Source organism: Cyanistes caeruleus, chromosome 1 (genome assembly GCF_971803275.1).
Source record: "Cyanistes caeruleus chromosome 1, bCyaCae1.hap1.1, whole genome shotgun sequence".
Lineage (NCBI taxonomy): Eukaryota > Metazoa > Chordata > Aves > Passeriformes > Paridae > Cyanistes > Cyanistes caeruleus.
In genome coordinates, this window is record NC_141701.1 from 103,773,902 (window position 1) to 103,785,904 (window position 12,003).

A 12,003-nucleotide genomic window follows, 5' to 3' on the forward strand; every position below is an offset into this window, starting at 1 on the left:
TTGCTAGATGTATAAAAATACAGGTAGAAAGGGAACTGTAGACTACTGAAGCAAACAAAGCAGACCAAAGAGAAATTTAGTCTTTCACTGAATTATCCCTTAAGAACTGAATTTTTTTAAGCAGAGAAATTCAAACGGCTGGTTAGAAATTTTAACACTCAGAAGTTCCTAGCAAGAGTTGATGTCAAGCTCTATTTCTCCCTTTCCTGCACACTTATACCACTTATATTTTTTTTCCTTCCTGCCCATAAACAGTTACATCTAGATCCTGCACATAAAAGAAACAAAAAACTCCAAAATATCTAAAACAAGTAAAGGATTTAACGACAGGACAAATTAAATATTATTCAACAACATGTTAGAAGAGGCAAGATGAGTTGACTAGAAAGAAATTTACAGGACTTATCCTCAAAAAATTATTCCATTCAGCTCTTCTAAAGGGATGCTTCTCTGCAGCAGGGACCTCTGTATTTCAGTGTTGGAGGCACAGGGAAGGCTTCTCTGTTTTGGTCCCTGCTGTGAAGATCATTGATGCTTTTCATCCAAAGTTGTAATGACCCATAAGCTCTCCTGAGAGCAGACAACCAAAGCCAGGCTTCTCCCACCCTGGGGAAATTACCAGGAGAGCCGTACCTTGTCTTACACACACATGCTCTTCCTTCCACAAACCTCGTATGCCTTCTGACACAGAGTTATCTTCACAGGGGATGGAAACTTCCTTCCATCACCTCTGTGTACAGCCTAACAACTCTGCATAAACAAAGATGGACCAACAATGTACAGCTTTTCTGACAAGGGCTTAGCACAAAGCAACCACCAACAATTTCTTTATCAGCAACTGTCCAAATGAAGGTATCTCCAAGGTGCTCTGCTCTGCACTTGTCCAAATGCTGTTGCTATAGAGGTTCTGGTCTGTATGCCAGGTACTTGGAAGCATCTTGGGGACAGTAACATGTAATTTATGAACTACTGGCACTTTGACACAAAAAAATACTGCCATGTCTCTTGGTCAATGAATATGACTGACTCTGCAGCTTGTGAATGGATAAAGGCACATCTTTGTGGATGGTATTACTAAATCCTGATGCCTAAATCCCAATCAGACCTGTAGCCAAAGAGAGATAAACACCTTCTATAATAGCCTAGCATGCTACATGTTTTACCGGGTAAACAAAGCAACTGACAATAATTTTCTCATTCCAGATCAAGTCCACAACGTCTTATTCACTGCACACAAACATTCAAACTTGTATCTATGAATGAACAAAGCCAGGAATTAGCACATACAAAACCCCATCTTTTTCCCTATTAACCTCTAGAATTAGAACTCAGAAACAGATTTTCCACAGGAGCTAAAAACTCAAACATCAAGTTCCTACTCACATCCAGGCTCTTCCAAATAACATCACTATTCAAGAATATAATCTTGTTAAACAGTCCTCCATTTTTTAGACTTGGAGTTGAGATATAAGATTAAGCACTCAGAAGTCACATAATGCTTAGAACTGAAGGTTGAGTTAAGCAAGCCTCCTTACAACCAAAAATGACAAGCCAGAGGGCATTTTATCCTCAAATGAGTTTGTCCACGGTTCACAGAGTATCGCTGTCATACAGCTAGAAAGCCAGATTCTCCTAAGTTAGAAAATGTGCACCTTAACTGAAGGACTAGTCCTACATGTTCAAGTACAAATCTAATTTTAAATAAATTTGGAGCTAATTAAACTCATTTATTCCCATTGTCCAAACCAAGAAGATGCTTCAAACATGCTATAATTAATAAAGCCCTGTCACATGGCATAAAAACATCTACTCAGATTTTAGCTGTGATATGCAAGATATGCCCAATCACACTGTGCCAAGATTTTTATGTTCAGCTGAATAATACATCACTGTCAATCCATTAAGAGTATCTTTAACATTTACACCATTAACAGTCACCATAATATTGTGATGTGTTCAAAGTTCATACAAAAGTCATAAGCTCACTGGAGGCCTCCATCTGAATCTGCATTAAGCAATCATACCATGGGTGGTGCTGCTTCACACATCAATTTCAATATAAGATTCTGTGCTTGCTCTCGCACTTGGTCTTTGGCATCTCCCATACGATCTATCAAAGGCAGGAGAACTACAGGAGAGGGGGAAAAAAAGAGAAAGTAAAAAAGATTAAGCACTCAATGGAGATTTTCTAATGCTTAAAGCTATTTTCTGAAACAGATATAATATACATGTCATTCAAAAATAAAAGCTGAATTTAAGTAGGCCACAATATTTTGAAGTCTCAAGTGCATGTCTGAGATTTTATAAGACTAACAACAAATGCATAAGGCTGAAATGGAAGAAAACGGTAACTTTCAACAGGTTAAAAAGAAAGCAAGCTTCCCATCTTCAAAACTGTGTGAATGACTTTGATTTCATCTTCAAAAAGTCTTCCAGTTAGCTTCAGAATGTCTGGCTTTTCTAAAAAATAATGCTAGGCGTGATGAGTGGCAAATAATTGGAATAGAAATATACGGTTACCTTAAAATCAGCGAGACTTTGCTGTTTATTGTAAGGAAATAGAAAGTTTTAAATCCCTTTATTCACACATTGAATCTTCTGGAAACCCAGCCTTACTTCAGTAAAAGCATTGTTAAAAATTACTACGTTAAAACAAGCATCCTCAAATAATATTTAAGTAAAATTGAATGACAGCTGATGATTTTCCCACCCTAAAAATAAGTAAAAATCAAAATCAAAGGACTTGCCAATTATTTTTGCTTGCATTTCCAGACAGAAGTTTATAATTATATCAGATAAATGAATGCTATGACATTAGGAAAGACATCCCAATGAACACGTCACCAGCTCCATGTTGTGCAAGACACACTGCCGTACTGGTTCCTAGTCCTCCATCTGGGCCCCACTCTTGGTGAGATTCTTCCCCCAAGTGCTTTCAGTACCACTTCTCCCAAATGAGGGGTGATGACACAGAGTGTGCTGCCTTCCTTCAAGGAAGCACAACTCATGGAGTTGGTGGAATTGGTGGAGATGTCATCCCTCATGGGATGGTGATTTAAGATATTCCAAGTAAAAAATTTATCTTTACAGCTAAAATAACTTTTTGTTACATTTGGTACTACACCATTGAACACCTGACAGTATTTTACAGTTGCTGCCTTACCTCAGACTGCTAAAGAATTTCTACTCACAAAAGAAGTAACTGCATTTGGGTATTGTTTGAAAGGCAGATCTGAGGTAATTTTATCAGTAGTTAATGATTTTGTAGTAATAACCGAACAACAAATCTGCTAGCAAAATAAAGGGAACAGATCATACATTCTGAGGAGGCTTCCTGAATCTCCTGTTCCTACATTAAAAACAGCAACCCTTTCTGTACCATAATTGTTACTGACTGCTCAACTTGGAATTGAATACACTGCTCAAGTTTGAATTTCCCTTCCTGCAATATCTGAAGGCTTTCTTAGTGTCCTAATGTGAGTATTTAATTCTACTGATTCTGAACAGTCCACTAACATCTTCAGTCACCATTATCAAAGTTTTGTGTTTTACAGCTATCATCTCTACCCTTTCTCCCCTGAAGAAATTAGTACAGCTACTTTCATTTTACCGTTTGAAGAGTCTGGGGGGCTTTTTGTTTGGGTTGGATTGCTGTTGTTTTGATAGTGTGGGACTTTGTCTTTATGGTTTGGGTTTTTAAGGGGTCTTACGGTTTTGTTTGGTGGTTGGGTTTGGTTTTGGGTTTTTTTTCCACTTTGTGAACAGAGAAAAAAAAATCCAGAACTTAAGAAGTTATTTTTGGGAGTACACAGTTGACCACTCCCATGAACTTCCAACCACTCATACACCTACTCATTACATTTTTCTTGCCAACAGTAGCTTTCATGTCCATTTTCAGCACTTCTGAACTGACCTTGTCCCCATGCCTTACACTATTAGTGATGTCTCTACACTGACCTGACTGCTGGGCAGCTGAAGGCAATTCTAGCTTTACAGAGAAGGAAACAAACACAGCCAGTGCCAGTCCTGCAGGAACACAGCTCCTTTGTGACTAATTAGCACTCTGAGTCATTTGACGGAGCTGGAGATACCAGGGCTCTGCCCAAATCACCAAGGCAAGCACAGAGAGCAGCTACTAAAGCTGCTGACCAGAGATGAGGTCACCGAGTTAAACTAAGCTATGACACAGCCTGCAGATTTTGGTGTGTGAAGCTACTGAACACACCAGCTTTTGTCACTCCTGGAGCTCTGACAGAGGGACAACACACTGTGGGAGCTGTTAAAGGGCCCAAATGGCTGCAGGCTTGGCTTTTTCCCCTTAAAATTCAAGCTTCTGTAAGACCCCATATAAGGCATGATACATTCTGTTTGCACAAGACAAATTAAATTAGGCTGTCGAATGCTGGCAACCACCAGCTGGTTTTCAGTGTGGCTGTTCATCTTTTCTGTCAGATAAACTCCAACAGGAAAGCATTGGAAGTTGGGTTTCCTATTGATCAAGTTTCAAAACTGAACATCACTTTGGCTGCTACTTTTCCTTTAAGATGCACAAGCTTTCTTGCCAGAATTATCGAATTAGTGTCCCTCTTTATACTGCAATGCAAATACATGCATTTGGTTGTATCTGGCATCAGCTTGCAAACTCAGTCTCAAAGAGATGTCAGAATTAAAAGAAGGGTGACAAAGGAGAAGTAGGACCATACATGAAGGCTGTATTCAATGTGGCAGCCTCCTAACAAGCCTGGACTCACATATTCCTACTGTTTTATATTAGCCTTACCAATCTTCTGTTTCCTAGATTCTTCAATTATTTCAAATGCATTTTGGAAAACCTAATAACAAATGACATCTTTCTGTTATTTATTCCTGCTGATATGCTGAGAAAAACTACACTAAATTTAGGAGAGTGATTCCTTTTGCAGCTGTTGTTTATTTTTTGTGAAGCAATGTATTCCATTTAACTTGCCTTTTTGCCATATTTTAGCATGCTGTCAAAGCTTCTTACCACTTCCAGCCACTCCTGAGGTTTTCCTGTTAAGACTTCCACATTGTTATACCACAATTTTACAGGTTTTGATTACTGAAGAAAACCTAAAAGTGTAAGCAAAAATGTTCCACAGCAGACATTAATTCTAGCAGCTCTATGTCAATCGGATTTGTTATTTTAGAGAATCATAGAATATTCCGAGTTGGAAGGGATCCATGAGGATCATTAAGTCTGACTCCTGGCCCTGCACAGGACACCCCAAGAATCACACCATGTTCCTGAGAGCATTGTCCAAACACTTCCTGGACTCTGTCAGGCTGGTGCTGTGACCACTTCCCTGGGGAGCCTGTTCCAGTGCCCAACCACCCTTTGGGGAAGAACCTTTTCATGATACCCAACCTAAACTGCTCCTAGCCCAACTTCAGGCCATTCCCTCAGGTCCTGTAGCTGTTCACCACAGAGCAGAGATCAGTGCCTGCCCCTCCTCTTTCCTCACAAGGAAGTTGTAACTGCAGTGAGGTCTCCCCTCAGTCTCCGCCAGGCTGAACAGACCAAGTGACCTCAGTCACTCCCCACACAGCTTCCTCTCCAGACCCTTCACCATCCTTGTTGGCCTCCTTTGGACACTCTCTAATGCCTTAATGTCTTTTTTATGTTCTGGTGCCACAAACTGCACTCAGTACTTAAGGTGAGGCCACCCCAGTGCAGAGCAGAGTGGGACAATCACCCCCTTTGACTGGCTGATGATGCTGTGCATTTACATCTGAGCTGCTATTTATGCCTTTTTCCTTTCTGCTATATCCACAACAGAGGTTATTATCCCATCAGTTTCTTATTCCATTGCCTACCTTCTCTTATCTCATTAAATCTGAATAAATTTTCATTTCTCCATATTCACTGAATAATTTTATCACCACCATTTGAGACAGTAGATGCATCAGACAGCAGTGAGTTAAGGCCAAAACCAGCCTTCAGAGTCAAAGCACAGCCTCAGAGATGAAATATTTATTGCTTCTACCAGGACTGAAGATGACAAAACAAGTAAAAAACAGAAATTGCCTAGAATGGCACACAACGCACTTTTAAAAACTTGAACAGTTTAACAATATGACCCCTGCAGCAAAGAAAGCTATATGTAGCACAAACAATTTCCTTCTCTTACAATTTAACAAAAGTTCCTTCTGGAGCTTTTCAGTTCATATTGTTGTTTTTTCTTCTCTTCTGACCACTTACACCTGCTGCTCTTTGTTTACCTGTAGTCATTTTAAGTCTCAGGTCTACCTAATTCTATGAACCAACTATAGATGTTCCACTACTGCAGACTGAAAAAAAAGCATTAAGCAAAAAAGAATCTTTACTGAGGAAACATTATAATCAGTGTTGGCAAAAATTCTGTTACTGAAGTCTTTGAGGACAGAAAGGGATTAAACCTAGGCAGCAATATCTTCATTCCTCAGAAACCTTGCCAGCTCAGGCAGCAGCATTGAACAGCTGTCAATAGAAAGGAGGGAGGGAAAGAGCTGCCTCTGCAATTAGGGCAGTTTCTGTTCTGTGCAGAATGCACAGGAGAGAAAGGCGTCCCACAGGGGCTCCTACAGGGCCAGTCTGACAGATCCATGTGGTCAAGGGGCTACTTCTAAGCAAAGAATCATAAGCAGGCTCTCAGAGAGGGCCTCAGTGCTCCCCTCCTCAACTTAAAGTCCAGGCCAGTTTAATCAAAAGCAATTTCAGACATTAATGTGCTTCTTGGGGTCTCTCCAGAAGCTAATTAAGAAGAGCATTAGTGGGCATAATGACACATAGAGTTCATCAGCGATAGCAGAGATGAAAAAATAAATGCTTTTTTGTTTACATGATCTATCCATGAGCCTATCAAGGCGTCAGTCTCAGGAACATGAGAACAGTTTTAAAGGCCAAAGAATTTCAAGAAATATATTAAACCTGAAAGAAAACTAGAAGACTGTGAACAAATGTTCATGTCACCTTCTGAAATTTTTTAAGCTCTAGGACAGGTTTTTTACAGAACCAGAATAATTAGAATCAAGCAGAAAGCAAAGCAGGCTAGGTTTTCCCTACTCTGAGTTAAAAGCACTGTATTTCTAGGTGTCACTGAAGTGCCCACGGACAGCAAGCAGATGGTATTCTAAATCACAGCCTATCACTCAAGCATGGATCACTTCAGGTAAAATGAATTCCCACTGCTAATAAACTCTAGCACTAGCTAGCCAGGACAAAAAACACCACCAAACCAAAAAAAACTAAAAGCCTGCATAGATTTTTATTTTTTTTTTTTTTTTTAACTGAAACTTCAGAGACTCTAATCACACAAAGATGAAAGAAGTTGCAGCTTTAATCAGTTATGACCTTTAGTTGTGACCATTAACTATAGAGGAAACCAAAGAAAATCTAAGCATTTTCTGAGGTGTTGCAGGAAGTTAGTATTATTGTCACATTTGAAAAGACAAAAGCATCTATTATGAAAAAAAAAAAACCAACAAAAAATGGACTGTCCTCTAAAGGCCTTTTCAAAAAAGGAAAAAAAATACGAAACAACATTTTATTGTTTAAGAAAATCCTACAACAATCCAACACAGCTTTTCCTGAGGTCAGTAAGCTATAAAATGAAAAGGCAGTATCAGACAAAACACCTGACTTGCATTTAGATGCAACAAGACATCTTTCACATAAATAGAAAAGCCTGCTTTACTTTATCTGAGCAACTCAGTTTCTTGAGTTAATTTCCAAGTTTTCTCTAACACCATAGCTTGGCCATTTTTTTAAGACAAGACATAGAACAGATAATTTTGAAGGTCTCTTCCAACCTAATTATTCCAAGTTTTATGTTTAGTTGTTCTGCAAGCATTTTTAATCTTAAATCCTCAGCAGAAGGTACCATTAGTCTCAACATTTCAATTAAATTAACAGAAATGAAAAATGAGAATAAAATTCACTCAAGCCTTAACACCTAAAGATCCAACATTTTTCTACATGCAACATACCCATGGTAGTTCACGCTAATAAAGTTCTTGGTTTTCACGGATTTCATAGATTTTCAAAGCATTTCTCCATACCACATTAAAACCACTTATTAAAGAGTCACAGCTTGAATAAGCTACACATTTGAGTCTTTTCCATCCGAAAGATTCAATCATTAAGAGAAAAAGCAAAAACTTACAACATAGATGTCACTTACTAAATGCTGACTTCCTCAAACAAGTATTTCCAAATTCTTGGACCAACTGTTTTTTAACCCAGACTCACTCAAAAAGTTAATGTATGTTACAAATCCTTACAACTGCTTTAAAACACATCAGGTAGCAGAACCATTTTGGTCAGAACCCCTTTAAGATCATCAAGACCAACCACTAACCCAGCACTACTAAACCACGTCCCTCAGTGTCACATGTCACAACTTTCTAATACTTCCAGGGATGGGGACTCACCCTCTTCCCTGGGCAGTTACAATTGACAGTGCTTGACAATTTTCAATGAAAACATTTTTCTTAATATCCTATCTAAATCTCCCCTGGCACAGCTCGAGGCCATTTCTTCTTCTCCTATCCTTTACTCCTTGGGAGAAGGGACTGACTTCCACCTTGCTACAGCCTCCTTTCATGGAGTTGTAGAGAGCAGTAAGGTCACGCTGAGCCTCCTTTTCTTCAGGCTACATAATCCACAGCTGCTCCTCATCAGACTTGTGCTCCAGATCCTTTCCCAGCTCCACTGCCCTTCTCTGGACACACTCCAGCACCTCAAGGTCCTTCTAGCAGTGAAGGGTCCAAAACTGAGCACAAGATTTGAGGTGCAGCTTCACCAGTGCTGGGTACAGGGGGTCGATCACTGCCCTGCTCCTGCTGGTCACAATATTGCTGATCCAGGACAGGATGTTATTTGCCTTTGTGGCCAGCTGGGCACAGCTGGCTCATGTGCAGCCTCACGGCACACAGCACACCCAGGTGCTTTTCCTGTAGCGCTGCCTGGGGTTGTTGGGACTCAAGTGCAGGACCCAGCTTCTGGCTTTGTTGACCCCCATACATTTGGCATCAACCCATGGCTCCAGCCAGTACTGATCCCTCCACAGAGCCCTCCCACCCTCCAGCAGATCAACACACCTGCCCAGCTTGGTCTGATCTTCAAACTGTCTGAGCGTGCCTTCCATTCCCTTGCCCAAATAATGGGTAAAAACAATAAAGAGAACCAGCCCCCAGTGCTGAGTCCTGGGGAATACAACTTGCCACCAGTCACCAATTAGATTTAACTCCAGTGACCATCCACAACCTCTGGGCTCAGCCATCCAGCCAGCTTTGAAGCCAGTGAAGAGTGCACCCATCCAGGACACGAGCAGCCACACTTGCATTACAACAATTACTTCATTACAACAATAAATTTGATAGAACATTTAAATTAGTCTGAGGACATTAATTTAAATGCTCTTTCAATACTTCTTGAAGCTACCTGCTGAAAAATTTACACTTCAAATTTGTTTCACATGTTAGCATGTGGCGCTACAACCATCTTCCAAAACTATTTTTGCCCAGTGGTCTCTCTTTCACAGTAAGATGAACTTAAAACTGCTATTAAACAGATAAACACATTTATATATGGAGTTTTTGTGTGTAAAATGCGTATCCCTGTTGAGATTTATACATATATGTACATATGAAAATATAACCTATCTGTGTTTGGTCATTTTAACTGTCAACTACATTTCCTTTAATTTTCAGGGAAGTAAAATATTTTGCAACACCTTGTAGGGTTGTATGTAAAAGCTCATATCAATATAGTTATATAACAGACTAATGGAAAGTTCAATATCTGCAGAAAAATATGTCATGGTATAATACAACACAGTAAAACTGAAAAAGGTTCTGTATACCACTACTGAATCCTTTCTTTTCCTTTTGACATTAACAAGTGGGCCAAGTTATATTTACTTGTTTTAGAAAAGTATGAGTAGACACTTTTCCCAGAAATCCTATCATCCAGACACATATGCCCATAATTCTAATAGTCTCTTTTATTTTGGATATATACTATCATTTTAATAATTAATGTGATCACCTGGGAAAGAGACTGTGATACAGTAATTATGTACTTTTATGTAACATCTCTCTTAATCACAGAACAAGCAGCCGTTTTAAATACCAAACGACCTAACACTCAAACACTGCTTTATTTTTCCCAGAATAGAGACATGTAGTCTTATGAAAGAACACATACCCTGGTATTTACTGCTTCCAAAGTATTTTTCAAGGATCTTAAGTGGAAGTACTAAAAGAAAGATTCCAAATTTGTGTGTCTAGACTCCCAAAACGCTGATGCCAGTTGCAGAGCACGCTCAGTGTGGTTAATCATAAAATGGTAACACCTTAGAAGAAATCTAGTGCAGCATTAGATGGTTGCCTAGGAAACTGAATTAAGTCTCTTATCAGGCATTATACTTCAATACAAAGATCACTAACATGCTTTTTGAAATAGTGAAAAATATATGCCCTACAACTGCTGTACTGATTTTGCCCAAATGTAATTTACAGCATATATGTAGGTTGCAAAGACTGAAGTAAATTTACTGAATAGTAAAGCATTCATGTTTTTCACTTCATAGCAGAAGGCTCTAATGCTTAAGGGGGTGAATATTCAATGACATTAGCTGTTCCCTGCATTTAAGGAAATCTATCCACATCAAAACAGAACAGGAAATTAAATGGGGATGGGGTGTGAAAGGCGGAATATGTTTTCCCATGTTGCTGTTGGATAATATATTATTATACTTCCATCATTTACTGAGATCTGAATCACAAATACAAATATCTCAGGGTCACCAAAATGTAACACTCTATTAGAAGAAAAATGCATTTAAGGTTGCAGGTGTGTTATGAGCAGAAACAGTTATAAAATTGAAACTTCACCTAGAAAAGAGGATTTATTGTATTTGAAAAAAGGCAGAGAACAAAGCAGGCAGGTATTTTACATCCATCTTCCTTCGCTATAGTCATGGTGGAATCCTTGGTTTCTTTTGAAAATGGAAGTAGTTAAAATAGATTAGTGCAATAAATGAGAAGTTAACTATAGTTTGAGTATTTCAAAGTAATAATTGAACTGCCTTGAAAAATTCTGTTTGCCTTCAAAAATCAATATACTCATGTTTATTTAACCAAAATAGAGAAATTAGAAAATAAAAATAAATTTCATTTATAAACAAAATTTATAAAAGAAATAAAAAATCAAATAAATTTTGTATAGTTTAATTTATAATATAAAATACTACTAAGAGGGCTTGTGGGGCTCTAAGAACTTGTTACTTAGCTGAACTACTCTGCTTACAAATTTCCCAACATTTTCAAGCTTGATTACAGGTTTTTTGTTTTCTCCTCATATCATCTGAACACACTGAGCATCTGCAATACACGGTTGTATTAACAATACAACTTCATTAACAATACTCAGATCAAAGAATCACTTAACCGGACATAACCAAGCTACAAAAAAAACCAAACCAACTAAAATGGCAGTTTGCATAGAATACTTGATTATTGTCAAATGTATAACTATGGATACGGGTTGTACGGGTTGTATGAAGTTCAACAAGGCCAACTACTGGGTGCTGCATTTCTGTCACAACCACCCCACGTAGCGCTATGGGTTGTGGAAATGCCTGGGAAGTCACATAAAAAAAGGAAGTGATATCTCACAAGCCTGCTCACAAGAGCTCTGTGCAAGCAGCTGTACAGAAGGTAATTCTGCTAACAGAGTGCATTTGGACTTGCACACAGTTCTCAAGAAGGGGTCTTGCCCTAATCATAAAGACATGGAGTAAAGACACTGGCCTTGAGAGTGAGCCCCAAATCCACCATCACTGCACAGGAAACAGGTTATTGCAGTAGACACTCTCATGCATGCATTAGGTCAATTTTCAGGAAGCAGCTATGCAATGAAGAAATCTATTATCAATAATTACAAAAGTAACAGATGACATAAATACAATTATGCCGCTATGAACATATGCTGCCTCTCTG

The 12,003-nt window shown here is 38.8% G+C and overlaps 1 protein-coding gene across 42 annotated transcripts in view; it reads right to left on the reverse strand.

Moving 5' to 3' along the window:
• The window catches only part of CLASP2 (cytoplasmic linker associated protein 2), a 143,902-nt gene that overhangs the window by 117,588 nt on the left and 14,311 nt on the right, over nucleotides 1-12,003 (reverse strand). For all 42 annotated transcript variants that reach the window (XM_086846318.1, XM_086846277.1, XM_086846296.1 and 39 more), the window contains exon 3: nucleotides 2,025-2,128. In XM_086846318.1, the coding sequence (XP_086702444.1) occupies nucleotides 2,025-2,128 (104 nt within the window). The remainder of the gene's footprint in view (nucleotides 1-2,024; nucleotides 2,129-12,003) is intronic.